Source organism: Hemiscyllium ocellatum, chromosome 6, assembly GCF_020745735.1.
Source record: "Hemiscyllium ocellatum isolate sHemOce1 chromosome 6, sHemOce1.pat.X.cur, whole genome shotgun sequence".
Classification (NCBI taxonomy): Eukaryota; Metazoa; Chordata; class Chondrichthyes; order Orectolobiformes; family Hemiscylliidae; genus Hemiscyllium; species Hemiscyllium ocellatum.
In genome coordinates, this window is record NC_083406.1 from 123,010,498 (window position 1) to 123,036,838 (window position 26,341).

Below are 26,341 nucleotides of genomic sequence, written 5' to 3' on the forward strand. Positions count from 1 at the left end.
GCCATTTGACTTTAAGAAATACACAAATTCCCTGCTGGTAAATGATGGCCCATTGTCTGTAACCAACATTTCTGGGTGCCTGTGTATTGCAAAAGAAGCTTGCAGCTTTTCTATTGTTATCCCCATGTTTGATGAATGAACTCTATACACTTTGAGTGGGCATCCACAACGACTAAGAATATTGAGCCCATGAAAGAGCTAGCATAATTGACATATAACTGAGTCCAGGATTTACTTTGCTATTCCCACGAACATGGGGTAGCAGATGGCTGTAATTTTGGCAATCTGGGCACTGCCTCAAAATGTGGCTATGTCAGCATCCAATCTTGGCTACCAAACATAACTTCTCACCAACATCTTCACTTTGGAAGCCTCTGGATGACCCTATGGAGTTCAGCCAGTATCTGGCAACGACCTTTCCTCAGGACAATCATACTTGCTCCCCATAATAAAATGTCATCCTCTACATTGATCTGGTCTCTCTGGGTCCAGAAAGGTTTCAATTCTGGTTGTGACGGCCCTTTTGTATCCCCCATCACCACAAACTGTTTTAGTTTTGCCAGGACCAGATCGTTTTGCGTCCAAAGTCTGATATTGTCAGTGGTGACTGGAAGGGTGTCCAACTACAGGGATAGTTTCAACAGGGTTGCGACTGAGGAGAAGACTGATTAAAGGTTAAATCTGACTTTTCCAGACTTGAGGTGGAGGGTCAAACGACATCAGGAACACTAATGCCGGACACAAGATTCCTCTAAGTGAGAAAGACAGTTTACTTCGCGGGACGAAGTTTGGTGCCTCAGGAAATGTTAGGTTCCTAATAACCAAAAAGGGTATGGATCCATAAGCTATCAGGAGAATTACTTGTTGCTTTTCATCTGCCCCAACATCATTTGCCCAGAAAAAAAATAAGGCATTCTTTCCATATATTGGGCCCAGTCTTCGATGGCAACGTCAATCTTCTGAAATACTTGCATGATGCCAGAATTGCTTACCCAACTCAGGAATGTATTTTTTTCTCTCTTGTCACCACTGAAATAACTCCACAAAGGCTGGTATCCCATTACCAAGTTAGTCTTTAGTTCCACTTGCATTGTACGTGACACTGGTTCGGCTTCCTCAGAAGTAGCTCTCAGACACTCCTGTTTATTTTTTTTTTAAACAGTTTTCCATCATAGTTTATTATACACATGTGTAATTATGCATCTTCATTCTTGTTGTAGCAGTATGTCAGACAGCACTTGCCACAGTATTGTCTATTGAAGTGACTGGCCATGAAGACACCAGCACCACACTCTTCTGAAGGACACTCGCGTTTCAGGCGAGAGATTTTTCCATGCTCGTCAACCTTGTAATACTTAAGGACAGCAAGTTTGACCTTCTTCCTCTTATGCTGGTTTTTCTTTGGTGTGGTGTAAGACTTCTTCTTTCTCTTCTTGGCACCACCACACAGTCTCAATACAAGGTGCAAAGTTGATTCCTTTTGGATATTATAATCAGAGAGTGTACGGCTGTCCTCCAACTGCTTTCCAGCGAAGATCAGTCGTTGCTGATCAGGGGGAATACCTTCCTTGTCCTGAATTTTAGCCTTTACATTTTCAATAGTATCAGAGGGTTCAACCTCGAGGGTTATTGTTTTCCCCGTGAGGGTTTTTACGAAGATCTGCATTTTTAAACCTCGATCCACCAACTTCTGCACTCTAAGAGCACAGTATCGAAAGAGCACACTCCTGTTTATATCTGTCAGCTAGGGCTCCCTGATTGGACTAGGTTAACAGCCCCAATCAGGGAACTCAGATTTTATGAGGTTTATCTGGTTGACATCGTTACAATCGCTACAGAGCCTTGTGAATTGTGCTTTGTGAAAGCTTTTCAAACTTCTACTAGATTTCTTAACCTCATGTCTGAGGTTAGTTGTTAGGTTATGTCCCCTTATCATAGATTTCCTGCAATCAGTGGGATCAGTTTCTCTCTACCCTTTGAGATCCCCTTATTGTCTTGATAGATTTAACAATAACACTTTTAGTACTCTAAATTCAAGGGAATGCAACCTTACTCTTCCCTTATAACATTTGGAGTCCCAGGTATTAATCTAGTAAACCTCTGCTCCATTGTCTCCAAGGCCAAGGATCCTGAGGTGTGCAGCCCAGACTACACTCCATGTGTGACCTAACCAGAGTTTTCTATATCTGTGATATGACTTCTTTCTCTTTTAATTACAATTGTATCTTGTCCTCCGGATGTAAAGGCCTGCATTCCATTTGTCTTTTGATCATTTTATGTGCCAGCTCATGATACTTTAATGATTGTGACCTCCCTTGCTTCCACGGAATGTATTTTATGCTCCTTTGCTGTTGGATTGATGACCATTTCACCGCTTATCTACCTGCCATTGGCATGTCTGATGTTTTACAAAAGTTCGGGGAGGTCCACCTGCCCTTCAGTGTTTTCAATTCCTTAAGTGGTTAATCTATGGGAAGCCCAGGCCACGTAGGAAGCCCAGTGGCTTTAGATGTTCTGTCCAATATCTAGTTAGTGTAGAATTCTCCATTGCAGGTCCCCGATTCATTGGAGGTACTCCTACAACAAGGTCATGAATCTCTTTAACTTTCTAGGAGAAAGTGAGCACTGCAGATGCTGGAGATCAGAGTTGAGAGTGTGGTGCTGGAAAAGCACAGCCGGTCTGGCAGCATCCGAGGAGCAGGATAATCGACATTTCAGGCTTAAGCCCTTCATCGGGATTCAGGCTTGTGGGCTGGGGAGTTGAGAGATAAATGGGGGATGTGGGGTGGGGGGGTGCGGCTGGGGGAAGGTAGCTGAGAATGTAATAGGTAGATGAAGGTGGGTGGGAAGATAATAAGTCAGAGAGGAGGGTGGAGCAAATAGATTGGCAAGACAATTGGTCAAGAGGGCGGTGCTGTGTTGGTGGCTTCGGACTGGGATAAGGTGGGGGAGGGGAATTTAGGAAACTGGTGAAATCCACATTAATCCCGTATGGTTGCAAGTTTCAAGGCTGATGATGAGGCGTTCTTCCTCCAGGCGTCAGGTGGTTAGAGTTTGGCAATGGAGGAGGCCCAGGATCTGCATGTCCTTGGTGGAGTGGGAGGCAGAGTTGAAATGTTCAGCCACGGGGCAGTGGGGTTGTTTGGTGTGGGTATATGAAACAATCTGCAAATTGGCGTCCTGTCTCCCCGATGTAGAGGAGACCAGATCAGGTGCAATGGATACAGTCGATGACATTAGTGGAGGTACAGGTAAATTTCTGTTCGATGTGGAAGGATCCTTTGGCGCCTTGGACAGAGGTGAGGGGGTAGGTGTGGGCGCAGGCTTTGCACTTCCTGCGGTGGCAGGGGAAGCTGCCGGGAATGAGGTGAGGGCTGGTGGGTGTCGTGGATATGACAAGGGAGTCGCAGAGGGAATGGTCTCTCCAAAATGTTGGTAGGGGTGGGGAGTGAAATATATCCCTCGTGGTGGGGTCTGTTTTTAGGTGGCGCAAGTGGCAGAGCATGATGCAATGTAGTGGTTCTGTTCGCCGAGCTGGAAGTTTTTGTTGCAAACGTTTCGTCCCCTGGCTAGGAGACATCATCAGTGCTGTGGAGCCTCCTGCAAAGCGCTTCTTTGATGTTTCTTCCGGCATTTATAGTGGTCTGTCCTTGCCGCTTCCGGGTGTCAGTTTCAGCTGTCCGCTGTAGTGATTGGTATATTGGGTCCAGGTCGATGTGTCTGTTGATGGAATTTGTGGATGAATGCCATGCCTCTAGGAATTCCCTGGCTGTTCTCTGTCTGGCTTGCCCTATGATAGTAGTGTTTTCCCAGTCAAATTCATGTTGCTTGTTGTCTGAGTGTGTGGCTACTAGGGATAGCTGGTCGTGTCGTTTCGTGGCTAGTTGGTGTTCATGTATGCGGATTGTTAGCTGTCTTCCTGTTTGTCCTATATAGTGTTTTGTGCAGTCCTTGCATGGTATTTTATAAACTACATTAGTTTTGCTCATGTTGGGTATTGGCTCCTTTGTTCTAGTAAGTTGTTGTCTGAGCGTGGCTGTTGGTATGTGTGCCGTTATGAGTCCTAGGGGTCGCAGTAGTCTGGCTGTCAGTTCTGAAACGTTCCTGATGTATGGTAGTGTGGCTAGTCCTTTTGGTTGAGGCTAGTGAGGCCTCACTACACACTTTACATTCAACAATCAGATATACGAACAAATCAACGGAACACCCATGGGATCACCAATCTCGGGACTCATAGCAGAGGCAGTGATGCAAAGGTTAGAACAAACAGCCCTACCACAAATTCAACCCAAACTCTGGGTCAGATATGTCGCTGACACTTTCGTAATCATCAAAAACACGGAAATAGAAAAAACACACCGGATCATCAACGCCACACTCACAGGCATCCGATTCACGAGAGAAGTAGAAAAGGACAGCCAACTCCCATTCCTAGACGTGATAGTACAGAGAACACCGAACGGAGAATTCACCACAAGGGTACACAGGAAAACAACACACACAGACCAAGTCCTAAACTATGATAGTAACCACCCCAACACACACAAACGAAGCTGCATCAGGACACTATTCAAAAGAGCTACAACACACTGCAGTACACCAGAACTGCGAAAAGAGGAAGAGGAACACCTATACAAGGTATTCGCCAAAAACGGATACCCGCGCAACTTTATCAACAGATGCCTAAGAGATAGACCACGGAACGAGGACATGCCACAACCAAAAGGACTAGCCACAATATCATACATCAGGAACGTTTCAGATCTGACAGCCAGACTACTGCGACCCCTAGGACTCATAATGGCACACAAACCAACAGCCACGCTCAGACAACAACTTACTAGAACAAAGGAGCCAATACCCAACATGAGCAAAACTAATGTAGTTTATAAAATACCATGCAAGGACTGCACAAAACACTATATAGGACAAACAGGAAGACAGCTAACAATCCGCATACATGAACACCAACTAGCCACGAAGCGACACGACCAGCTATCCCTAGTAGCCACACACTCAGACAACAAGCAACATGAATTTGACTGGGAAAACACTACTATCATAGGGCAAGCCAGACAGAGAACAGCCAGGGAATTCCTAGAGGCATGGCATTCATCCACAAATTCCATCAACAGACACATCGACCTGGACCCAATATACCAATCACTACAGCGGACAGCTGAAACTGACACCCGGAAGCGGCAAGGACAGACCACTATAAATGCCGGAAGAAACATCAAAGAAGCGCTTCGCAGGAGGCTCCACAGCACTGATGATGTCTCCTAGCCAGGGGACGAAACGTTTGCAACAAAAACTTCCAGCTCGGCGAACAGAACCACTACAACAAGCATCCGAGCTATAAATCTTCGCACAAACTTTGAACATGATGCAATGTATACGGAGGTTGGTGTGGAAGGTGAGGACCAGCGGGGCTCTGTCCTTGTTGCGTTGGGATGGGTGGGGTACAAGAGCAGAGTTGCGGGAAGTGGAGATGTGCTGGAGGGCATTGTTGGACCATGTGGGAGGGGATATTGCAGTCTTTCAAAAAAGAGGCCATCTGGGCGAAGGTGGAGAATTATTCCAATTCCACTGCAGGAAATGCAAAACCTGTGCCTACAACTCCCCTCATTTCCATCTAAGGCCCCAAATGATCCTTCCACATCTGACAGAAATTTACCTGTACCTCCACTAATGTCATCTACTATATCCATTACACCCGATCTGGTCTCCTCTACATCAGGGAGACAGGACGCCAACTTGCGGACTGGTTCAGAGAATGTTTCTGGGATACCCGCACCAATCAACCTCACTGCCCCATGGCTGTACACTTCAACTCCTCCTCTCACTTACTAAGGACATGCAAGTTCTGGGCCTCCTCCATCGCCAAACCCTAACCACCTGATGCCTGGAGGAAGAACGCCTCATCTTCCATCTTGGGACCCTGCAACCACACAGGATCAATGTGGATTTCACCAGTTTCCTCAGTTCCCCTCCCCTCATCTTATCCCAGTCCCACGCCTCCAACTCGGCACCGCTCTCTTGACCTGTCCATTGTCTTTCTTATCTATCCGCTCCACCCTCCTCTTTGACCTATTATCTTCCCACCCACCTTTATGCACCTATTGCATTCTCAGCTATGTTCCCCCCAGCCCCACCCTCCTCTCACTTATCTCTCAGCTTCCGGCCCACAAGGCTGATTCCTCATGAAATGCTTATGCCTGAAATGTCGATACTCCTGCTCCTCAGATGCTGCCTGACCTGCTGTGCTTTTCCAGCATGACACTCGCGACTGTCTATAACTTTTCCCTGGCCTGTTGAATTCACTCCCAAACCCCTGCAAAGATACCCGTAACCCCGGACTTTTCTGTATCACCAATGTGTTGTCCCTGTCTAGTTCCAGCAATGACCTCAATGTCCAACCTCCGCTTTTAGGTCTGCAGAGCTGCTGGCCATCTGGTTACCCCAGCATCTCTCCAACATGGGGCTTCCCCTCTTTTAACTTATTAATTTGCTCCAAGTATTAAATCATTAATGCTCAGGATTATGTGACTTTTCCCTGTCACTGAAACGGTAGGAATTATGATTTGGTTTATCTATAAAATCTAGCTGTAGAGCTTTAAGCTTTGGCTGTAGCTCAGTGTCATCTCAGAGTCAGGAAATTGTGGACTTGAGTCCCATTCCAGACACTTCAGTATCGCAATCTAAGCTGACAGTCCAGTGCAGTATAAAGTGAACTCTATATTGTCCGATATACTGTTGTATGTTGGATGTAAAAGATGGCTGGCAATATTTGAAGAAAAGCAGGGTGCCTTGACCAAAATTTATTCCACAAATTATATCAGAAAAAAACACCGTAACATTAACATTAAAGACAAAATACTGTAAATGCTGGAAAGCTGAAATAAAAACACGAAACGCTCAGCAGGTGAGGCAGCATCTGTGAAGAAGTGGACTTAAATATTTCAACTCTGTGACATTTCATTAGATCTGACAGTGTTTCTACATCTGAGACAGAATTGTTACAGCTAAGATTCAGGTGGCTTGTTGCATTAATTAACCTAGTTTTCTGATTATAACAAAGATATTCTGTTCTTAACGATGCGGAATAAATATTGGTTAGCACTTGCCTCTTCAAAATACATAGCTTCAATTTTTCACATCATTCACCTCTGTTCAATGCAGAACTTGCTGGTGTGAGTGAGACCTTTTACTCTTGTATACTTGTCGTAGGCAGCACAAGAGATGCTGGCCTTAGTAACTGCTTGGTTTGGTGTCTTTGCTTTCCAACAGTGACACTCTATTATTAACTTGCTTCTGACAGAGACAAACCTTTGCAGTGCTCTCAGTGAGAAAATAAGCAAATAAGCTACAGTAAATATCTTACAAATTAATAAAAATTCTAATAAGTCCAAATTAGTTTTAACCATCTTATAAGATTTTCTTTTCTTTAGGTTGAAGAAGACGATCTTAAGTTGTTTGATTCTGTGGTTTATGTAAATGCAGCAGAAAACCATTTGCCTTTAGGTAAGAATCAACTCATTGATCAAGGAAATATGACATCTCAGCATCATGGATAAGGGAGAGAGAGCAAGTATCCACAGCCTAGGCTCCTATTGCAAAGTGTGTGTGCATGTGACAACACAATGAGGCATGGCTGTGATGCCCCCACAGGTGAACAGTCAGTCAGCACCCAAGTAATGGAAGGCCACAGGAGCTGAAATGTGGCTAAGACTTAAAGTTTTAGGCAAATAGTTGAAATGCAGCTAAGGGGAAGCATGATAATAAATTGAAAAAGGAAGATTAGGTTAGATTAGATTCCCTACAGTTAGGAAACAGGCCCTTCGGCCCAACAAGTCCACACCGACCCTCCGAAGAGTAACCCACCCTCTCTTACTAATGCACCTAACAACTATGGACAATTTAGCATGGCCAATTCACCTGACCTGCACATCTTTGGAATGTGGGAGGAAACCGGAGCACTGGGAGGAAACCCACGCAGATACGGGGAGAATGTGTAAACTCCACACAGACAGAGTGGAACGATATATTAAAGGGTGGGAGGAGGCATATGTGGAGAATAAACAATGGCATGCACCAGTTGGGCTGAATGGCCTAAATCTGTGTTATGCATTCAATGTGATTGTATGTGATACCCCTCACACAGAATTGTCCTAATCTCAACAAAATGCATAACCAAGCAGGGCTTGGAAATGCTCAGGCAGATATGAGTATGTGAGAGACAGAGATAAAATAAGTTTGAACAATATTTGCTTTGAGACATTCTTACCTTCCTCCCAGATGTTTAGTTTAGAACAGCATTGGAAGCTATCCACAGAGATTTTGTTTTTGTCCAGAGAGGAAAGATAGCTTGTAGAAGAAGGGAGATTGATAGTGAGGGATTCAGCAATGTTAATGTCATTGAATGTCAAGTGGAAATGATTAGATTCTGTCTTGTTAGAGATGATCATTGCTAGCACTGTGCAAAGGCCATATCTTTTTCTTTTTCTATTTTTTGATTGATTCCTGGAACGGAAGAACGTTTTTAAAACCCAAGGATTATTGTGGGCCTGCTGTACATTTGGAAGGCAGGTAACCTGACACCCATTTTAAGCACTCTTTACTCAGCTGCTTATTCCAGCAGCACAGGAAGAAGGTTTCCAAAGGAGCTGGAGTTGCGGAATCATGGCATATCCTGTGAACAGGGACCACTGAAAGGCTTTCCTAGTTTTGTCCCTCCACCCATCAACACCCATGTTTTGTTTCCTGTCTGTCTATATGTTTGTATAGAGGGAGTGTTTATCACCAGGTTTAGAGTTTTAGCCAGTAGATTATATGTTGACTGCTCATAACGATGAAGCAGCTGAAGATAGTTGGGCCTAGGACACTCCTGCAGAGATGTCCTGGAGCTTAGATGACTGACCATCACAACCACAACAATCTTCAGATATGACTCCCATCAGTGGAGAGTTTGCCCCGATTCTTATTAACTTTAGTTTTGCTCGGACTCTTGATGCCACATTTAGTCAAATGTAGCCTTGATATCAAAGGCAGTCACTATCACCTCTCCTCAAGAATTCAGCTCTTTTGTCCATGTCTGAACTAAGACTCTAATGAAGTCAGGAGCTCAGTAATGTAAAAACAATGACTGCTGATGCTGGAAACCAGATTCTGGATTAGTGGTGTTGGAAGAGCACAGCAGTTCAGACAGCAACCGAGGAGCAGCGAAATCTCAGTAGCCCTGGCGGAATACAAACTGGGTGTCATTGAGCAGGTAATTGCAAAGCAAGTGCTGCTTGATAACATTGTTGATGATACCTTCCATCACTTTAGTGATGACTCAGTGTAAACTGATGGGGCAGTAATTAGCTGGGTTGGACTTACCTGGGCAATTTTCCACCTTATCAGATGGATGCCAGTGTTGTAGCTGTTTTGGAACAGTTTGGCTAGGGCATGCAGCAAGTTCTGGAGCACAAATCTTCAGTACTATGGCCAGAATTTTGTCAGGGCCTTTAATTTTTTGCAGTATCCACTGCCTCCAACTTTTCTTTGATATCACATGGAGTGAATTGAATTGGCTGAAAACTGGCATGTTTCTCTCTCTACAGATATTCTCAAACCTACTGAGTTTATTCAGTACTTTCTGCTTTAATTTAAGCCAAGAAGTCAACTCTGGTTCAAGGAAGAACATGTGAGCAGCACCATGCATACCTAAAATCGAGGTGTCAACCTGATGAAGATACAACACAAGACTACTGGCAAGCCAAACTGTGGAAGCAATATGCAATAATCAGAGCCAAGTCATCCCACAGCCAACAGCTCAGATCTAAGCTCTGCAATCTTATCACATCCAGTCATGAATACTAATGGACAATTAAACAACTAAGTGGAGGAGAATGCTCCACAGCTCTCCCCATTCTCAACAATGCAGGATTCTAGCACATCAGTGCAAATGACAAGGCTGAACTATTTAGAACATCAAATGATTTCAACCAATTCAATTCACTTCACATGATGTCAAGAAATAGTTGGAGATGTTGGATTGAAACACTGTGGGTCTTAACAGCATTCCAGTAAGACAACTGAAGACTTGTACTCCAGAGCTAAGCTGTTCCAGTCCAGCTATAGTGCTTGTATCTACCCAGCAATGTGGAAAGTTGGCCAGATTTGTCTTGTTGATGCCATCCATAAAAAGCAACTTGGCCAATTAACATTAGTTTATTCTTGATCATCAACAAAGCCATCAACAGCGATATTGAGTGGCACTTGCTCAGGAATAACCTGCTCACTGGTACTCAGTTTGCATTCCACCCAGACCATTTGGTTCCTAACCTTAGTCCAAACATGGACAGAAGATTGGAATTTCAGAAAGGAGGTGAGAGTGACTGCCCTTCTTATGAAGGTAGCATTTGACTGAGTATAGCAGTAAGGAGCTCTAGCAAAACTAGAGCCAATGGGAATTGGGGGCAGCTCTTGTGATGTAAAGTCTGTGATTTATTGACAATTTTAATATCATTTATTTTGGAAATTGCATTTGAGCTAGAGGCATCTTAATTTTTGGGGTCTGTGTCTTTGAAGGAGTTTAATGATTAATGTGTAAGTAGTTCTGTTGCTGTAGTGATTTTTTTAAAAAAGAAACAGTCTGAGAGAGTTGGGATTGAATCCAGACCTCCTGGCTCAGAGGTATGGACACTACCACTGTGCCACAAGGGCTGTCTAGTTCATCAGGGTAAGTCTTCAGCATGACCATCTTCTGCTGCTTCAATAACCATCACTCCAATATAAGGTCAGAAATGGGGATTGTACCATCATTAACAAACATGTTCAGCACTATCTGCCACTCGTCAGATACTTAAGCAGTCAGTGTCCACATGCAGCAAAACCTGGACAACATCCATACTTAGGCTGATCAATGACAAATAACATTCATGCCACATAAGTACCAGGCAATGACTCTTTCAAACAAGACATAATCTAACCATCTCACCTTAATGTTCAAAGACATTACCATCTCTGTGTGCCCCAATATCAACCATTGGAGTCACCATTGATGAGAAACTGAAATTGACAAGCTGTGTAAATACTGCAGCTACCAGGTCAGTCATTGACTCTCCTTTGACAAGATCGTCCAAACTCATGACCACTACTATCTAGAAGGACAAAAACAGTAGATGTATGGGAATACCAACATCTGAAATTTCCCCCTGAACACATTCGCCATTCTGACTTAGACCTATATTGCTGTTCCTTCATTGTCACTGGGTCAAAATTTTGAAACTCCTTCCGTAACAGCACTGTGGTTGTCCTATCTCTCTGCCTTCTGCCAGTCAGCTAATCCTCTATGCTTGCAAGTACCTTGTCCCAAATACCACAGACTCTTATCTTATTTAGTAGCCATCTGTGTGGCACCTTGTCAAAGCCCTTTTGGAAAGTACGTCTGGACTTGTCAGGTATTGAAGCAGTCTGGCTTGTGTCCAGCAAGACTTGGACAAAATTGGGCTGACAACTGACACGCAACATTGTCATGCATTTGTGAAGCAGCAATGACCATCTTCAACAAGAGAAAGTCTAACCATCTCCTCGTCACATTCAACAGTATTAACATCACTGGATCCTCTACTCCCCAACATTATAGTCAGTGGTGAAATGAAGTGGACTAGTCATATAAATTCTGTGATTACAAAAGCAGCATGCAGTTCACATCCTAACTCCCCAAGTCTGTCCACCATCTATAAAACACATATTTGTTATGTGATAGAATATATGCCTCTCTACTTGCCTGGATGAATGCAACCCTAACAATACTCAAAAACAGAAATTGATAGAGAAACTCAGCAAGTCTGGCAGCAGATCTGTGGAGGGAAAGCAGAATTAAAGTTTTGAGCCCCGTGATCCTGCTCAAGAACTCATTTGTTTTTCCTGTGGAGGAGTGGTAGTATATGCTTTGTTGTTCTACATGAAATTTGGCATCCTAGTGTCTGTTCTGAAGAATGCAAGGTGTAAAGATTTGACAGCATGTCTCTCACTTCAGTAATACGCCATTAAGTTAGTTGAACACAATTTGGCTTTAATAAATCCATTAATCCACACTTATTCAAGTGACTGTTAATTTTATCCCTTAGAAATTAAGATGATAGATTACCTGAATTATAATATCTGAACTCATCCACTCATTATTACTGCAAATTTGGGTTACCCACCCAATGGAACCTGTATGTGTATACTGTAATCACTTGCTCTATTTTTCTCTCAGAAGTGTTTAGACTGTTTCCAGCTATCCGAGAACTGGATCTCACAATGAATGGGCTGCAGAAAGTGCAGCTGATCTCAAAGGATTTCCCCCACTTGGAGGTAAGTTATTCAGTTTAGATTGGTGCCTGATACTCACAGGACCTGCCTGCCAGGCCTACAGGTAAGAATTGCTGGATGCAACTTGAGTGCCTAGTGTCAGTAGGAACCATTGAGCAGTGTTGTATATAGTGTTGATCTCCCTCTTTAAGGTGTGCAGTTAGGAAAGATGTTACAAGCTGATGTTCAGTGAAGATTTACGAGTCTAATATCTAGAATGGACAGGTTGCCTTTACATGACAGATTGGGAAGGCCAGACTTGTATCTGGTGGTTTTTAGAAGAACATGAGGTGACTTAATTGAAACATATAAGATCCTGAAGGGTTTTGACAGGATTGATGTGGAGAGAATGCTTCCTCCTGTGAGAGGACCTAGAATTAGAGGCCATTGTTTCAACAGTAAAGGGTAACCCATTCACAGCAGACTTGAGGAGAAATCTCTTCTCTCAGGGGGATGGTAAGGTTTTGGAATTCTTTTCCTCAAGATAGTGGAAGTGGAGTCTTCGAATATTTTTAAGGTGGAGTAGATTGATTCTTACCAAACAAGGGTTTAGTATTGTCAGGGTAGATGGGAATACAGAGAAATCAGATTGGCCACAATTTTACTGAATTACGAACCAGACTTGACGGACCAAGGGGCCTACTCCTGATTTGTATGTTTGTAAGTAATTTTTGTGGTTTTCTCCTACATCAGATGCAAGCCTTTCAACCCAATGTTCAAGGCAGTAGATCTTTTTTAAAAGACTACTCCCAGGGCCACATGCTAGCGAGAGCAGGAATAAGAGAACAGATCAGATGCATGTGTGGCAGGAGGAATGGTGTACCAGGGAGAGGTTTAGATTCTTGAGGCATTGGGACCATTTCTGGGGATGGTGGAACCTATACAAGCCTGATGGGTTGTACCTAGGCAAAGCTGTGACAAAAATCCTCACGGGGGGCTTTTGTTAGTTCCATTGGAGAGGTTTTAAACTAGTATGGCAGGGGAATGGGATTTAAAGTGTATGTTTAAATGGGTCAGATTCAGATTAGGAAACAGGAAGATTTAGTATTATTACGGAAAAGGACAGAGATAAATCAGGAGTAAAAGTTTTAAACTTGAAGACAAATTTTACAAAACTGAGCAATGATTTGGCTGAGGTGGACTGGACAGGACTGCTAAAGGATAAATCAGTGAGAGGCACTAAAAAGTGTGATCCTTGGGACAAAAAACAGACATGTCCCCTCCAAAATTAAGAATGGTACTGCCAAATTGAGACCTCCACGGTTGTCTAGAAAAATACGGGGGCAGATTAAACAGAAAACAAAAGCATGCGATATTCACAGTTGGTGGTGGAGGCAGAGACACTAAACTCTTTCAAAAGTACCTGGATCTGCACTGTAAGTGCTGTAAACTGCAGGGCTATGGGGTGTGTGCAGGAAGGTGGGAACAGAAAGGGCATCTGGGTATCTTTGGATCAGTATGGAAAAGATGAGCCGAATAGTAGCCCCTTTTAACATATAATTTCTGTGGTTCTATAGTTCTAAGGGAATATTGAGCTTCCAGATATTGACTCAAGAGATGATCCATCAAGAGTTTATGTTTTGAAAACAAAAAATAGTTTACCAAATGTCTAAAGAACACTATTCACTCAGCACAATCATCACTTTTAGACAGCTGAAACTATAAAATCTAGAAATGTCTTACTTATTACACATCACATTCTGTCCAGTTACAGTTTTCTTACAAATAATTCAGTTTCATTCAGTTTAGAAAGACCTTTCATGTGAGGATTATATTGTAAATATATTTCTGTAGCTTAGTGCCAGACAAATGTTTCAGTCTCTTTTTCTCTGTTTCTGTGGTTCTAGGGAACCTGCAACCTGATATCAAAATGGCATCCCTATCCTCTTTTCGTTTGCAACAGGAAACATGTTAATCTCGTACCTTCGTAGAAATACTAATCAGCTACTTTTGATCTTAACTTCCTTTCATCTTCAAAGTAAAGGGATAGTTTTCAACATGACTACTTCGAGCTTGTGACTGATATCACCTTCCTGGTACTCTAGGAGACTTTGGATCTACTGGATGTTGACCTAAAAATAACTGTCATTGTTTCCAAATGTAAATATGTGACACCTCCTCCACAGTAAAACCTGGGTCCTCCTTTTACCTTAACAATCAAACCACCTAGACTCTATTGTCAGACAGAGTGTGGCGCTGGAAAGGCACAGCAGGTCAGGCAGCATCTGAGATGCAGGAGAATAATGTTTCAGGCATAAGCCCTTGAACAGGAATGTATGATGATCTATTGTTAGACAGACTAATTGAGTCACATAATCGCTTTCATTTACTACAGTTTAAAGATAGATATCCAAATTCTTAGAAACTAAAGATATAGTCCAAAAACATCATAATCTTGTAAATCTCACAATTAAACACAAGAAGGATTGTTTGTTCTTCTCCTTGTAACTTTAAATTTGTCTCACATGCTTCAGGTGCTGAATCTGTCCTATAACAAACTGTCTAACACAGATATTCTGACACTGGGAATCATTCCTCATCTCAAAGTTCTCCACCTGACTGGCAATAATCTGGACTCACTTCCCCCAGATTTGACAATACCCTATGATATCTTGGATCGGTATGTATGCTCAGAAAGGTTAAGGGTATAAGATGGGTTGTGTGGGGTGTCTTTAAATGGTGGTGTTCAAGTTATGCAAGGTTTTGATAGGTTAGATAAAGGGAAATATTGAAGATCATAAATGTGTCGTGTGTGTGTGTGTGTGTGTGCGCGCACGCGTGCGTGCGTGCCACTGAGCCACCTTGCTACCTGGCTTTTCAATTTTACCAGGTTTGAGGACTCTTTGCTGAGGTTTCCTGCGCTTGAGGTTCTGATGTTGGACGATAACAGATTATCTGACCCGTGTGTGTTTTCAAGTCTGGCTAATCTTCACAGGTAAGATTCATCATTGCATCAGTAGTAAAGTCCCTTCCTTCTATCTTGCATAACATTGTGGTTCCAATATGCACCATACCTTGATGATAGAGTGTAGGTAGCAGGCTTTATTCACAAATGGTGATAGATTAATGCTAAGTGAGAGATTATAGGTTAGATTCGCTACAGTGTGGAATCAGGCCCTTCGGCCCAACCAGTCCACACCGACCCTCTGAACAGTAACCCACCCAGACCCATTTCCGTCTGACTAATGCACCAATCACTATGGGCAATTTTGCATGGCCGATTCACCTAACCTGCACATCTTTGGACTGTGGGAGGAAACTGGAGCACCCGGAGGAAACCCACGCAAACACAGGAAGAATGTGCAAACTCCACACAGACAGTCGTCCTAGGCTGAAATCAAACCTGGGATGCTGGCACTGTGAGGCAGCAGTGCTAACCACTGAGTCACTTTGCCGCCTGGCTTTTCAATTTTACCAGACTGAAATTTAATGCTTCTCTGCCTTCAGAGGCAAGTTCAAGGGTGAAATGAATGGGGGGAGGGTAATTCATATAATTGGGTGGAAGGGTGCAGAATGAAAATCCTCCTGCCTTCCCGCCTATCTCTGATGAAATCCAGAGGGGAAGGGGAGTCTCAAAGACAGCCACCCTACCCAGATAGGAATTGTACCCTGCAGGACATCATTTAAGTGCCTCATCTCACCACCACTAAACTTCTTGCCACTGGGTAAACTGCACACAACTCTCTATGATGAAGACGGTGGGGGTTGGGGTGTAAGGGATCCTGCATCAGAAAAAATGACTCTGCAATCCCCACCATCCAACTCTCCCTCTTTCTGCAACTCTATCAGTTCCAATTTACCTATTTCTGGAACCTCAATTGGCCCAAATGCAGTCCCAGCAGTAGCCAACATGTCTGGTGGTACTGCCAATCTCTAATTACTCAGAAGCTGCCATGATCTCCACCCTGCACCCTTTTGTTTTCTTAAGCAGAGTAATCATAAAGTTACTACTCTCCACACCAGATGGTCCTGTGATTTTTTTTTTGGAGCTGGAGGTATTAGCAGGAGATGGGGGATTTCCTGCTGCCAGGAAGGCACATCGTTCCATCAGGACTCACAGAGATTGAATCTGGGGGCTGTCACCAGATTTTGTTGCAGAGCTTAAGCCCTTCATTGTGCACCTTAAATTCCTGCAGGTTCGCTAACTTGTGGAAACCATGCTCCTTTATGCAACCAGCTTTGTCTACTTCAGTCACACAAGATAAATGTTATGTTTCAAGAAGGATAGTGTTTGAAGTATTTAACAATGACAAGAGTTTTATAGGGAGATGTTCACTGGGTAAGGCAGCGAGCTAGACTAAAATAGCTGATGATGTCATAATGACATCACGTGATTGGACTGTTAAAGTATTTACATAAATATATAACAGTAAGATCTCATGATTGATCTCTTCCTGAATCCTTTGAGGACAATTTGTACAAATAAGTTACCTTCCTAAATGTCCCCTCAATAACTATAGGTAATTGAACCCGCTGTCTATGCTTGTTACACTAGCATAAACTATATTATAATCGCTCATGGTCAATATTATCCCTGCTCCTCATTTGCATGCATTAGCACTCGAACTGAACAAGTACTGAACGTTTTATCAGTTAGTGCTAGAGGTAACCTGCTAGGCACTTAATGCCTACGTGAAATGATACCTTTAGTTCAATGTTCCAAATAACTTTCTGACCTCTTTAAAAAAAATTACCTTTACAGAACTGTCACTACACATGTATTTCACCTTTAAAATACAAATTCCCAGATGTTAATAATATATGCCTTGATCACAATGTATGGTGGTTCTTGCAATTATTCTCGGGAATGCCAGTGTCCTGTAAAATAACTGTTCCCTATGACTCGCTGATTTCTGTCTTTTACCTCTTTTTTTTATCTTCCTCCTCCTTCAGCCTCAGTTTTGTGAACCAGCCTTTTTCTGCTACTCTGTCAAAAGTTTTCTTCAATCCATTGAGGCAAAATCCACTGCTTTCCCTTTATCAACCTTCTCTGTTACAACATCAAACATTCAATTAGATTTGTCAAGCATGATCTTTTTCAAGAAGATATCATCTTTTCTCCTGTGTGCTGTCATCGTGTGAATTGAGGACTAGAGGGCATCAGTTTAAGGTTAGAGGGGAAAGAATAAAAGGGAAACCTGAGGGGCAACATTTTTACACAGAGGGTGGTACGCAGATGGAATGTGCTGCCAACAGAAGTGGTTCAGATGGATAGATTAACAACTTTTAAAAGGCATTTGGACAAGTCCATGGATAGAAAAGGTTGGGAAGGATTTGGGCCAAGTGCAGGGAAATGGGATTAGTGTGGATGGACATTTTGGTCAGTATGGACCAGTTTGGGCTGAAGGGTCTATCTCTTTTCTGTAGGACTCTATGACTCCATGTTTAACGTAGAAAGCAGATGAATGCTGCCTGACCCACTGTGATCTCCAACATTTGTTTTTCTCTGAACAGATTCCAGCATCTGCAGTAATTTGTTCCTTCATCAATAGTTTACATGTCTTGTTCAGAGGGGAATGCATTATTTATCAGGTGAATGGGAAAGGACAATGTTCATGGAGAGAGAACAGGGATGTGGTATGAGAATTAGTGGTAGTCTATCAAAATATATGTAGGGTAGGGTTTGCGGAGGTGAGGGTGGTGATGAGTAGGTGTAGGTATTACTTTTAATTGTTGCTTCCTGTTCTTAAAAAGTAAGAACAGATCAATTTTAAAATGGCATCAGAAAACTAAATCCAATATGGTTTGTGTGACAAAGAATCTTGGTAATGTAGATTGTTTTACTTTCTCCAGAACCAGAGGACAGGACCTGTGCCTGAGGAGAATAAACTGTAGAAAGCAGTGAGTGAGTGATGAATCATTCAAATTAAAATTACATATATTTATTTCAAAAAATAACATTTTGGAACATGGCATATGAGTAAGTTGAGGTGGAGTGAGTGTCCAATGCATGAAAGAAACCGGTGACTTCAGGTCAATGGTTCACAAACTCTCCTCCTTTGGGATTTTCCTCACCTCACCTGGATCTGTTGTAGACTCATTGATATGAGATTGATCTCTGTAGCTTGGCAGCAACTTCTTTTATTGTACCAAGTGACCACTTGATTGCAGAAAAAAGCAGTAGACTTTTTTTGTCATCCAGTAAATCCTGTATCCAAAGAGAGGGGTTTACAGAGAGATTAATCAAACCAAACCTTTTCTTCAACACTCCAATGGGCAGTTCCAAAAGATCCCCACTCACCTAGTCCTGTACATTCTCACAAGCAAGAGGTGAGTTAATAATAGAGAAATGAGAAACTGAGGTCTTTCCGTTCCAAGGTACCAATTCTCATTATGCATGAAATCAGAAATGGTAATTTAAGGGATTTTTAATCACCTTATCATTGACGTATCTTACCTTCAATGTTGACCTGCACTGTAGGTCTGAACATTTCACCTTTGGTTTCTCAATAAAATTGTCACCTGCCCCTCCCATCCCCCACCCTCACGCTCTAATCCACCTGTAATATCGTACCTTACCAGTGTTTTTTTTTCAATGTTAATAGCTTAAAATACTTAAATCTCGACAAGAACAATTTCACTGGGGTGCCCTACCTGCAGCAGCTGGCATTCTCACTGCTGGAGAGGACTGAAGGTGATCCACTTTGCCGATCCATCATCAACCAATTCAAACAGCCCATTCCATGTCCAAAAGGGGAGGAAATGGAGACCATTGAGTTTGAATCTGATGTCGAAACCAGCAGAGAAAACCTAAAAGTAACCGAAACAGAGGAGAAAACAATGGAAAAGATAGGAGAGAAGATGACAGTGTGGCAAAATGATTTTACTGATGGTGGGTGTATTTTATGATTTGTTTCTCATCCTCTCCCCTCAATATGTGACCACAGTTGATGGGTGCCTTCTCATAGCAAAGTGATCCTGGAAGAGAAGGAATGTCAGGGATGATTACACAATGGGAGGTCAGTCCACCTGCCCTTACCAAAGTCCATGATGTGCACTTTCTAACGCTGAACAGTGGACAAGGGTCAGGGTTGTCCAATATCCTGCAGCAACACTCAAGGTGTTTGACATCATCTAGGACATGCTATCCACCCTGGCTACAATCTGGCTGCAATGTGTACAAACCACAGGATGCATTGCAACAGCTTACCAAGGCTGCTGTGATGGAAGTCAAGGTCTTGGTGGACAGTTGGTGCATGGGACCACAACTACTGCCAAGACCCTTTCAAATAACTCACCATGACGACTTGGACATGTATTAGTCCTTCTTTCATTGTCCTAGAGTCATACAATTATACAGCATGGAAACACATCCTCAGTCTAACATGTCCATGCTGACCAGACATCCCAATCTGGCCTCATTCCATTTGCCAGCATTTGGCCCATATTCCTTTGTATTCATGTATCCATCCAGATGTCTTAAATGACATAGTTGTACCCGCCTCCACCACCTCCTCTGGCAGCTCGTTCCATACACGCAGCTGAGCTCATGATTGAACTACATCTTTACCACACAGGACAGGCAATGAAATAACAACGTGTAAAAACTATATCTGAACAATAAATTTGACAGGTACCAGAGCATTAAACACTGATCCAACATCCTGGATACAATCTTATTCTCTTTCCCATTGTGGGTTAGGTGGTGGTGTAGAACACAGGGGGCCTTTAATTAGGCAGAACTATGGCAATGGGTGTCCACAGGCTCTCGGCCTCCATCTAGATTCAGACAGTGGTGGGAAGATCTATGGATTATCATTACCATTTCCACTCCCAGCATAAGCACCTCAATGCCACTGGTATGAATAGAACAGCAGGCTGGATGCTCACCATGCATGGAGGCAGACATCGAAACAAGTTTGGCATTCCTTTCAGGTTTTTGAGGATAGGAGGATTGCCCATCTTTCAACAACACTCAATGCCTGACTGAGGGATCCAATAGCAGGAAGGTTTGTTTCTGGGAGTGGGGGTGCAGTTTCCAGAGTCAACCCCCTGCCTTTGCTGCAAACCCCATCCATGGCCTCCAATGAATCCTGCCCCACAAAAGGAACTGCAACCCTATAAGTTGTTATTCGTGGAGCCAGGGATCCAGTGATGATCCAATGTCTCTGGTAGATGGCACACTATCTATAGTAAGCAGCTACTAGTGACAAAGTCATTCATTGAAACTGCAGAACTGTTTGCTCTTGGCTGGCAGATTATCTGTCCCTAGCACTTTTAATACCAGTAATGGCCTGTCCACTCTTTGAGGGGAATATGATCTAGCAGACCTTCCTGAAAAGAGGGCACATGGGGCATTGGATGTGGTATCTACACAAGCTTCTGCAATTTGAGTTCAATACCAATGTGCCCATTTATAAAGCCCTCGTACTACCACTGAAACATCGAATTGCAAAGTATTTTAGATCCTGGTCCTCTATCTTCCATTTCCCCCTCTCTTCCAATAACAAAAGGGCTTCCAGCTATCACAAGCCTCATCCTACATTTTCGTCAACTACAATTACAAAAGTACAAGACAGCATAGATTCAAGGCTGAGGGAGTGCTGCAATGTGACAGTATCATCACTGAGGTAGTGCGGCGCTGTCAGAGGGTCGGTGCTGAGGAAGTGCTGCACTGATGGAGTGTCAGTACTAAGAGAGTTGGCACCATCGGAAGGTCAGTACTAAGGGGGTGTGGAGCTGTCTGAGGGACAGTACTGAGCAAGCGTCACATTGTCGGAGGGTCAGTGCCGACGGAGCACCACACTATCAGTGGATCAGTGCTGAACGAGTGCCACACTGTCGGAGGGTCAGTGCTGAGGGAGTGGACGCTGTCAGACAGTCAGTACTGAGGGAGTGCCACACTGTCAGAGCATCACTGCTGAGGGAGTTCCGCACTGTTGGAGGGGCAGTACTAAGGGAGTGCTGCACTATCAAATGGTCAGTACTGAGGGACAGCCACACTGTCACAGGGTCAGTACTGAGGGAATGCCACACTGTCAGAGAGTCTCTGCTGAGAGAGTGCCACACTGTCAGAGGGTCAGTACTGAGGGAGTGCTGCACTGTAGGAGGTTCAATACTGAGGAAGTGCCACACTGTCAAAGAATCACTTCTGAGAGAGTGCTGCATTGTCAGTGGGTCATTGCGGAGGGAGTGTCACAATCTCAGGGTTAGTACTGGGGGAGTGCCACACTGTCACAGGGTCAGTACTGAGGGAGTGCCACATTGTTGGAAGATGCTGACTGTTGGAGGGTCAGTACTGAGGGAGTGTGGAGTTGTCTGAGGGTCAGCAGAACAGCCCTCCAGTCTTGGTAACTTCCTTGTAAATCTTTTTTGCATCTTTTCCAGTTTAATAACATCATTCCTATTGAGGGACAACCAGAATTATAAGCAGTACTCCCAGTGTGCCGTTGCCAATGTTTTGTACAGCCATAAACATGTCGCAATTATCTAAATTAAGCTCCGTCTGCCATTCTTCAGCCTACTTGTTCAAGATCCCGTTGTACTCCTGGATAACCTTCTTCACTGTCCACTATGCCACCAATTGTGATGTCACTCGCAAACTTACTGACGATGCCTCCTATATTCTAACCCAAATCATTAATATAAATGACAAACAACAATGGATCCAGCACCAATCCTTGCAGAACACAACTGGTGACAGGCCTCCAGTCTGAACAACTCTCTACCACCATCTGTCTCCTATTGTCAAGCCAATTTTGTATCCATATGGCTAGTTCTCCCTAGATCCAAGTGCTCTAACCTTATTAACTAGTTTACCATGAGGAACCTTGCCGAAGCCCTTGCAAAGTCCACTTGGACAACATCTAAACACTCTGCCTTCATCTATCTTCTTGGTCGCTTCTTCAAAAAACTCAATCAAGTTTCCCACACACAAAGCCATGCTGACTATCCCTAATCAGTCCTCACCTTTCCAAATGCACGTAGATCCTCTCTCTCGGATTCCCTTCCAACAACTTTCCCACCACTGACATCCGGCTCACTAGTACATGGTAGCCTGGCTTTCCTTGCAGTCTTTCTTAAATAATGGCACAACAATAACCACCCTCCAGTCTTCCGGCACCTCACCTATGACGTTGATGACACAAATATCTCTGTTAGGGACATAACAATCTCTTCCCTGGCTTCCTACAATGACCTGGGATACCCTTGATCAGGTCCTGGGATTTATCTATCTTTGTGCTTTAAGCTGTCCAGCACCACCTTTTCTGTAATGTGGACTGTTTTTAAGACATCACTATTTATTTCCCTGAGTTCCCTAGCTTGCAAGTCTTTCTCCATAGTAAATACTGATGCGAAGTATTCATTTAGGATCTCACTTATCACCTGTATGAGTGCAGCTCTAACAACAATCAAGAAGCTTGACACCATTCAAGACAAATCAACCCCCTTAATTGGTACCACATCCACAAACACCCACTTCTTGTACCATGATGCGGAGTAACATCAATGTGTACCATCTGCAAGATGCATTGCAAAATTAGGTAGCATCTGCACATTCCCCTTTAAGCCAGTCACCATCCTGACTTCGAAATATACTGCCATTCCTTCAGTGTCTCTGAGTCAAAATCCTGGGAATTCCCTCCCTAAGGGCATTGTGGGTTAACCTGCAGCAGGTGGACTGCAGCAGTTCAAGAAGGCAGCTCACCCCCACCTTCTCAAAGTGGAACTAGGTATGTGCAATAGATACTGGTACAGGAAGTGACGCTCACATCCTATGATTGATTTTTTTTAAAAAGTGAGCTGGTCATTGGTGAGAACTTGTAATGTCTTTTTGAATTACTGTATTATTTTGAGGACAGCTCATTAGCTGCTTTTATGAAGTTGAAGGTGAGTGCAGTACCTTTAAGAGAGAGTGAATGCTTCTTTGCACTGAGAGCTAGTAGGTACCTGTCATGTAACCAGCAGTCTCAGAGTGTACTGGAAAATTGAAAATATGTAACATGTGGTTGTGAAACAAAGACCTGGGTTTTGGGTGCTGTTTTCACAACAGTTCAAATTTAACCAATCAGTTTAAATTATGCCCCAGGATACTAACACCCAATCGAATTTGAATTTAGTGTTTTGACAACATCAAACCAATGAGACTATCTGAGGTTTAGGGTATAAAGAAGCTGGCATTTTGAGAGTTAGAGTGAGCAACCAACTGCCATCACTAGAGTAACTGTCAGCAAAACACTCTCTATCAAAGGTACCTTTTTCATATGAAACATCTTTGCAGCAAAACACCAAAAGGCAACCCAGGGAGATCTACAGCCAGAGGAAGGTGGACACCGGAGGTGACTGCCGCTATCTGGTTCTGAAAATGAAATTGATGTCATTTTAATCCGGGTGGTTATTGGAACAGTATATTGTGACAGAGTTGGAGGTAGATAGCAAAGCTGTAAGAGAAAGGAGGCTTAGAATTGTAAATAGTTGTTGTTTAATGTTCACTTCTAGAGTTAAAGAATAAATTGATTTTTTTGTTTTTAAATTGTGGAAGTTGGATGTTTTTCATACTTTAACAGATTACACGGCACGGTGAGCTTTTTTGGGTGTTTGGTTTAATTAGCAGAAGGGTTCACTGCTATGTCGTAACACTGTAAAGTGCTTTTTTGACAAAATGAGAAATGTGAAATGTGATTCTTTCAGTCTAACTGTGCTTTTAAAAGCTTATTCATGCTCTCTGCATTTCCTTTAGTAACCTCCACTAACCATGGCTTGGAATCAAATAGTTCCTTTTCCACTATGCAGGTAAGGTAGCCTGGGTGGGGGGACAGGGCATGTTGTACTGTGGTTTTTATTTCTTAAGAATAGCTGTGGTAACTACATATTTTGGCAAACCCAAGGACTGCAGCAGATCAAGAAAGCAGCTTACCACCACATCTGCGTGGACTAATATAAAAGGAACTCCCACTAGGACTCGGGCTTTGTAGGATGCAATTTCCTGAAGTGTGCTCCCCTCAAGAGTTTAATTTACACAATCATGCCCCCAATATTATAATCTTTCCAGGCAAAATGGGTGTAGACTTGATCACCTGCAAGTTCTCTCAAAGCCATTCAATATTCTGACATGGAGATATATTGCTGTTCCCTCACTGTCGAGTGGGTTAAAATCCTGGAACTCCCTGCCTAATGCCATTGCAGGTGGATCTACAACACACTGGACTGTAGCAGTTCAAGAAGGCAGCTCACTATTTTCTTAAAGGTAACCAGCCTGGCCAGCATCACTCACATCCCATGAACAAAACAAGCTGTGGGCATCAGCAACAGTTCATGTGCAGGGAGTGTTCAACATTTCGCGATCCTGCTGTCTCAAATCATTGGAAATGGTGTCTTTGTTCCTGGGCCACTTCAGTTGAGTGATGTTCCTGGTGTAAAAAGTGAGGTCTGCAGATGCTGGAGATCAGAGCTGAAAATGTGTGCTGGTTAAAGCACAGCAGGTCAGGCAGCATCCAAGGAACAGGAAATTCGACGTTTCGGGCTAAAGCCCTTCATCAGGAATGAGGAAAGTGTGTCCAGCAGGCTAAGATAAAAGGTAGGGAGGAGGGACTTGGGGGAGGGGCGATGGAGATGTGATAGGTGGAAGGCTTCTGTGCAGAGATGATGACCTGGGGGGTGCAGTGAGAGAGAGAGACTCACTGAAATCCTTGTAGAGGGAGGAAGAGAGCTTCTTCAAGGAAGGCATCCTTGCAAGAGGATTCGCAGTAGGTTAAAATCTTCGAGTAAGAAGTGAGGTCTGCAGATGCTGGAGATCAGAGCTGAAAATCCTTGGATGCTGCCTGACCTGATGTTCCTGGTGATAATGAACTAGTTCAGATTGCAGGACGTTTTTCAATTCAGCATCAACAATCATCACTTTAAAAAAAGTATTATCAGCTCTTTATCGTATTACTGTTTGGAGAACCTTGCTATGCACACGCAGGCCTATGTTATAGCCGTGACTGCACTTCATTAGCAGTAAAGTATTCCTTGACCTTCTGAAGTTGTAAAAGGTGCTGTAGGAATACAAATCTTCTTTTACAGGCTGGGCTACTGTGTTAGCATATAAAGAGCTGTCTGCCCTATTCCCACTCTGTTTTGGATTCCAGCATCTGCAGTTTTTTTGTCTCTATTCCCACTTTGCAGCATGTTCAATAACCCTGTAGATTATGACATTTCAGATTATCCAAATTTTCTCTTAATGCAATGAGAGTTTCTATCCTACCACACTCTGAGCTCCAGATCCCTACCACTCTGTAAGTGATCAAATTACTCCACAATTTTCCCCAATTCTTCAACCAAGTCCCCTGTTTTTGCCCTTTCACTTAGTAGAAACATATTCTATCTTCTCACTCTCTGTTCTGGCCTCTTATAATTGTACGCATCTCAATTAAATCTCCCTGCAGCCTCTTCTGTTTTATAGAAACCAATCTTAGCCTACTCAGCCTTTCTTCATCACTAAAATTCTCCATTCCTGACACACCAAATCTTCTCTGTGCTCTCCCTGGTGTACAACCTTCTGTATTCCGATGGTGAGGACTGTACACAGAAGAACAACCCACTTTGGAAAGTGTGCTCATTCTTGAGCTCCACTGGGGCCATCACAAATGATAAAGATGTAATCAAAGTACTCAAAGTCCCCAATTTACCTGTCTGATGGACATAAGATGACAGAAACACAGACTAGGTTTCTGTATTTAACAAGATGCTACTATTTGTTCCGTAGAAATCAATTCTAACTGCAGGAAAGCAAAAATATAAATCATCAACATCACTGTACTAGATAAAACTCTAACCCCCTTCTTAAACCCTTATACATACAAAGTGACATAATCAAACAAACAAATATGGATGCAGGAAAAAATTGCAGAGGGGACACATTTCAAAGACACTTTCGTTCTTCAATTTCCTTATTTCAGATGCATTTACTATTTGTGGAAGGCACAGGGCAATTGGCACACTAATTGTGAAGTCATTAGGTCTTACTGTGTAGAGGCAACAACTTGCAGCAAGTGTGGGTGAAAATATCTAGATG

General features: G+C 43.1%; 2 protein-coding genes across 2 annotated transcripts; one reads left to right on the forward strand and one right to left on the reverse strand.

Annotated features, from left to right (window-relative positions):
- Nucleotides 1-1,172: 1,172 nt before the first annotated feature.
- LOC132816905 (ubiquitin-ribosomal protein eS31 fusion protein-like) lies at nt 1,173-1,717 on the reverse strand. Its single transcript, XM_060826922.1, has one exon. The coding sequence runs from the start codon at nt 1,664-1,666 to the stop codon at nt 1,196-1,198; it is 471 nt and encodes a 156-aa protein (XP_060682905.1). The 5' UTR covers nt 1,667-1,717; the 3' UTR covers nt 1,173-1,195.
- A 1,500-nt stretch (nt 1,718-3,217) lies between these two features.
- LOC132816978 (X-ray radiation resistance-associated protein 1-like) lies at nt 3,218-25,464 on the forward strand. The gene is made up of 7 exons (XM_060827006.1): nt 3,218-3,251; nt 12,251-12,348; nt 14,820-14,965; nt 15,176-15,280; nt 18,891-19,177; nt 24,026-24,078; nt 25,453-25,464. Exons 1-7 carry the CDS (start codon nt 3,218-3,220, stop codon nt 25,462-25,464), a joined length of 735 nt encoding a protein of 244 aa, XP_060682989.1.
- The last annotated feature ends 877 nt before the right edge of the window (nt 25,465-26,341 follow it).